The sequence below is a fragment of the Cryptomeria japonica genome, chromosome 7 (assembly GCF_030272615.1).
Source record: "Cryptomeria japonica chromosome 7, Sugi_1.0, whole genome shotgun sequence".
NCBI lineage: Eukaryota > Viridiplantae > Streptophyta > Pinopsida > Cupressales > Cupressaceae > Cryptomeria > Cryptomeria japonica.
Window position 1 is genome coordinate 507,733,141 of NC_081411.1, and position 6,000 is coordinate 507,739,140.

Sequence of the window (6,000 nt, forward strand, 5' to 3'; positions counted from 1 at the left end):
TCCAAGCATGCCTTAGAAACTATGAACTTGGTCTTGACAAGTGATAAATTGAGATGTACAAGGATTTTCGCTCTGGACCCTTTGGAAGGGTCAGGAGTGAAATTCCTAATCTTGGCCAAGATCCTTACTTCATTTTCACATTTCTTCATTCAAACAAGCGCTTTTACCTTCGTTCAAGCCTAGGAATGCGTTAGTTCTAGGTTTTGGTCAAAGTAGAATGTCCTATGGAGAATTTCGCTCTGGACCCTTTGGAAGGGTCAGGAGCGAAATTTGACATTTTGGTCTCTCCGTCAGGATCATTTTATGGAATATAACATTTAAGTATAAGTTTCTTTTTTCTTATACTTTAAGTTATATTCCATATATACTGTCAGGATGTTTGAGAGTGGTTTCGGACCTCCAGGAGTTATATTGCAAAATATAGTTTTTGGAGGATCCTTCAGTTTTCTAGACATAGTCAAATTTCAGGATCAGGACATTCCAGACTTGGCCAAATTTCAAGATCAGGACATTCCAGACTTAGCCAAATTTCAGGGCATTTGAAGATCAGGATGACATTCCAGACTTCATCACTCACCAACTTGACCTAGCTCAAGCAGAACCTGCTATCCAGTGATCCCCCTAGCGACACTCGAAAAGCAAAGGCTAACAGACAAAACTCTAAAAACCCTAGAAAAACAAACCCCAGAAAGCAAAAAGTAGGGGTCCCCATTTGCAATGGGGCGATGTGTGAATACGTCACAACAGGTCCGTACCAGACTTTGTCATCGTTTGGTGTTCCTGACTGATGGTAGTGTCCCCGGTTACATTTGTCAGAGCCATCCTTAACTGTGGCATGGTCTGTAGAAGGTCCGACACCCGTACGGGTATTGTGGTCAGTAACATCTGCTTGATGATATTCTTCTCTGGTTCCGACCGGACTGGTGTATCGGCAGCCAGGTGCAAGGCCCTCCGCTCTCCAGCCATCGCCCGCTCGATATCCGCCCTTGCCTCCTGGAGTCTTTCTTTTTCTATGCGAGGGTCCGGGTACATGGCTTTCTTGTTCTGCAACCTTGTGATTGCCAGTACGTCTTCTCTTGATCCCTCCACATCGAGCATGTTCACCCCTTTTTTTTGGACAATCTATGTCCTCGTGATTTCCTGGACCGCACCATCTGCACAACAAACTTCCTACATCACCTCCGTTTCGGCATTCTCGGGCAAAGTGACCCCATTCGTTGCACTTCCTGCACTGAGTTATGGGTCGCCCCTTCTTGTCGTATTGAATTCTGCTCCTCGATGTGTTATTATTGGATCTGTTGTTACCCCGATTGTTTCTGTACCCTCCAGGTGAGGCGTCAGAGTTTGTTGTTGGCTTCGGCGGTGTGGCTTGGTCGGGTTGGGCGTAGAGCACTTGTGTGCTCCGTGCTTTCAAGTTGTACGGGCATTCCTTAGTGGAATGTCCCATTACTTGGCAGATGTCACAGAAAACTTTACAGGGACAACTTCCTTTAGTGTGTCCTTCAGTCCTGCAGTCAGTACACCATAGTTCTTTTCCTTCCCTACCACTTTCTTTGTCACCTTTTAACTCCATCATCCTCATCATATCCTTCCGGAGTGCTTGCACGATTTTGGATCCCCCGTCATTGTCTTTGTCCGTGCTGTCACCATCACTGGTTCGTCACTTCCCCCGGGATGTCTTGTTTTCACTTTCAATATCCATGGCGCGGTTGTATGCTTCATCGTACAATGGCGGAGGGACTACTTTCATCGTCCTTCTCAGGGACGGTACCAATCCTTCCACAAACCACCGCTTCTTGAGGCCATCTGTCGGCTGGTTCTCCATTTTGTTAAGCAATTCCCTCAGCCTTCTGTTATATGCGCGCACACTTTCATTTTTTCCTTGTTTGGTGTTGTCAATTTCCGCCACAATCTCGTTGTCATCCCATAGGAGTTTGAATTCTTCCTCGAAGGCCTTCTTCAAATTGCTCTAGGATGTTTTATGCTGAGCATCAAGGTCTGTGTACCAGTCAATAGCTATTCCTCGTAGAGTGGCCGGAAATGCCTTCACCCAGTAGTCCCAGTTGTCCTGGCCATTTGCTTCCCAGATGGTGACGCATGTCTTGCAATGCCGTACGGGGTCCTCTGACTCGTTGCCCATGAATTTTGGAAGTTTTTGTTTCTCCGAGGTGCGTGCCATCGTTCTTTTCTGTGCAATGCCTGGAAATGGCTATATGCCAGGAAGGTACTATGTTTTCGGAGGGTACCGTACACTCTTGGTTTTGGTTGGGCCCCTGCCAACCAAGCTTTGGTCACCTTCACTTCTATAGTCCCTCCTTCTCGGGGTTTCCGGAACTGATCTTCCTATTTTGATGCCCTCCGACAAGGACAAGTTTTTAATGCCGGACAATGTTGCTTCGAAAATAGTGGCGATTTCCTCATGCAGGTCTCGTACCGCCTCCTCTCCTTGTTCGGAAAATTCCGATTGGGTGCTTTGTGATTCGGTTCTGGAGTCTTCTTCACTTGACGTCGAGTGTGGGGCCGGCGAGATCTTCCTCCGCTACGTTTGGAAGTGGCAGGTTCCTGGCGACCTCGGCCAACTCCTTCCACGTACACGGTTTTTGCCTCTCTCGACTACGACTCCGACTCACTCTCCGACTTCTGCTATGTTTCTCCGGACTCCTCGAGTCGACAACCTCTCTTAGTCGCCGTCTCCTGTCGGCCTATTCTTTTATGCAGAGAGAATGCCGTACAGTTCCCTCGTTTACTCCTTCGGTAGCAGTGGTACGTTCGTCTTTGTTCGGTCGTAGGGGCATCAAGTGCCAGAGGTATGACGCTGACTGGTCTCCCTCTCCTCTTCCTCCCTACGACTCCATTCCTCGTACCGTCGGAGAACTTGTTGCCACCGAAGTTCCTTTGCCGTTTCCTCCCTTTGGTCTTGGAGTGCAATCAAATTCCTAGCGAGTAACCTTGGAATACTTCCGAGTATGTCAAAGACAGGGGTGCTGACGGTGAGTTCACCACGTACCGTACCTTCCGAGATGACTCTCTCCTGAGCCTCTCGCCATACGTACTACGTGACCGACACATCCCACAACTCCACCAAGTCTGTCGTCAACTGATCTTCTCGTTCCTCTTCCGCAATACTCTCTTCGTGCGTGTCGCTGTCCACGACAATCAATTGTTGGTTAAATGGTCGGCCCATTAATTGCTTCCGCCTATCGCCATGGTTATCTCCAGGTTCGTTCAGGCAACGGCGCCAAAATGTTTAGTCCTAAATGTATAGTTGGTGAACAATCAGATAACACAGTACTTCCTGCACGTACCAAGTATTCATGGAACAGAACAATTGTACCTCATAACATAAATGACAAATGATAATAATTAGACCAGAAAGTTATATCTTTATTCGAATGTCCAGAATTGTCCATACATCCTCCCCCTACCGAGGTTCCAACCAAACAATATATAGACCCGACAGTTGGCCAAGTTGCCAACTATCACCAACTCCCAACTACCCGACGGGAACCTCTCGGCAACAGCAAAACATAAACACACATAACACACTTATAATTATTATTCGTACTAACATACGTTTTTACCCCTAACAACCATCACTGCCCTGATTTTTCTATTTCTACAAAAAACTGGCATACCCCTGCTTTGGTCCATATTTGCAAGCATAGATATTGAGGAATTGTTGGTGTTATACTTGCATATTCTGCAAATATAGTTGCAAAGTATAAAGTTGAGCAAATTGCAGTCTATTTGTGATTTATGATACAATTCATTGGTGATTATTAAGAGGCGTGTTTTTTGATTGCAATGTAATATTGTTTTAGAAGGACAAAGAGATCAATGCTTGTCCTGGAATTCTTGTACTGGTAAGCACGTCTCAGTTATGCATTTGAAGATGACATTAGTGCTTTGTGTACTCACTGCGGAACTGACATGTTTTCCTGCAATTGAACTCACCATTTTTTCCACAAATTATCACCTCACCGTGACAGCAACCTTGCTTCATCAGCAAAATCTATAACAAATTCAAAATTTGTCATATTCAAAACAATCCAGGAATACTAATAAGCAGATGTCACCTTAGTGAATATATTCAAAAGTGACATTTGTATCAAGTGCATGGTGTTTCTTGTTTTGTTATTTATGGTGATAAAGAAGAGTTAAAAAGGGACGAGTATTACTGAGTAATAGGAAGGGCTTAGAGATTTTATAATGGTTAAACATTTTGTTTGTGCGTTGTAGGGTCTCTGGGAATCTCCAAACCTTCATGCAAAGGTATGGAATGATGCCAAGTTAAGGAAAAAAAATCTCAACATTGAGGACTATGGATCGATGGATGAAGATTTTGAGAGGCAACCTAACCTTTTATTGAAGAAAAAATACTCAAATAAGAGTAGGGTTAAAAAAGCAGCACTTAAGGAATCTGATGTCAAGGATGAATGGCAGCTACCTTTGGATTACTGATCAATTGAAACTTGGGTTCTTTTTGTACATTTAGCATCTCATTTTAAGATAACACCCTCCGTCATTGTTCTTCTTACTGTACATGCTTATAGTTTGTAGTCAGTTTTTATGTGTAAAATAAGTAGTTTCCATTCCACAAGCGAGAGAGTTAGTTCTACTATGTGAGATGTTGGGAAATTCTTTTGTGTCCAATAGTCACCTATGCACTTAAAAAAAATGTTATAGATATGTACCCTATTGAATTCTTAAGTCATCTTATAATTGTAATTAGTTTTGAAAAGGCGGCAAATATATTAGAATTTATTCTTTATTCAATCATGAGCTTCATTATTGAACGGTATGGTTTGTTTTCATTTTTCAAGGTAGTTGTATGTGATGAATGGGAAATTATGCTGCTATATCTAGAATCCGCTGCTGGCTTTTCTTTATGGATAAATAAAATGTTGATATTATATAGAGGTGAACCAAGAATATTAGATTCCACTCAAAAACAGCATGCTTCCTAGGCATATGAAACTCCACTACTGGAATGAGGAAAATTTTCATTTCATCCTGTATATATTGTTCAAATTTTGTAAACCTTAGGTTTCAACTGTGTGACCATGCTCAATAGGAAACAGAGCCTTGCTAGTCCACCCACATCATAGTTTACATAATAAATCATGCTTGTTCCTATTGTATCAGAGCCGATAATTATCCTTACCAACATTCAAATTTGATCCATATCTAGCTGGTTGCTATACTGGTAGAGAACTTAAACATTCAAGACCCGTCCAGAAATTGGCATGACTCTGTATAGCTTCAAAATTCACTATGGGCTGGGAAGCACCATAGAACTTAAAAACATACAAAACTACTATCACATAATTTAGAATCTGACAGACAATTTTCACCGCTTGCCAGATGTGGGAAATCCATTGGGTCTTTGCTGGTATCACATCTTCATTCTCCTGCTGCATGAAATGTAACTTGCTGTCCAAGTTCTTACTTAGACTCCCAACAATTCCATATGCTTGGACTAGAGCTTCTAAGTCTGATTACAGATATTCTTCTAAGGAAAATTCTGTACTGTCTAGATACGCAACGAATTGAGAATCTGTCATTGCTTTGTGAGTCATCATGCTTATCAGAGAAGCTGGTTTCTTGTCCACTTTAAAACTCTGTGAATGCCTAGTGTTCCTTAGGTTATCCATCTCAGAGTTCACATAAACATTTAAATCTATTGGAAAAGTCCTGAGCAGCATTCTTGTGTTTATTTCTTGGCATTATAGGGTGGAGTATTCACCCTTCTCAGTGATTGAAGTACAGCTCTTCCCCAAGATCCATTAATTTTCAATATAGTACAGTAGGGAAACCAAAGGAGAGGAATTATGATTTAAAAATGTTTCAAATGCATGAGACGAGAGCTAAACTCCATTTCATGGATATGATAAAGCATGCCGGTTTGGGATGCTTTAGCTAGAACATCACGAAAATGGTTTTCAAAGAATTTTACGCTGATATATATAAAAGGATGATAGGAAAGTGCATTGGTGGTGA

At 42.5% G+C, this 6,000-nt stretch overlaps 1 protein-coding gene across 1 annotated transcript in view; it reads left to right on the forward strand.

Moving 5' to 3' along the window:
• Positions 1 to 4,776, forward strand: part of LOC131060156 (uncharacterized) — a 223,472-nt gene extending 218,696 nt beyond the window's left edge. Inside the window, exon 8 of the mRNA XM_059209337.1 lies at positions 4,240 to 4,776. Coding sequence (XP_059065320.1) covers positions 4,240 to 4,461 — 222 coding nt within the window. The 3' untranslated portion in view covers positions 4,462 to 4,776. The remainder of the gene's footprint in view (positions 1 to 4,239) is intronic.
• The last annotated feature ends 1,224 nt before the right edge of the window (positions 4,777 to 6,000 follow it).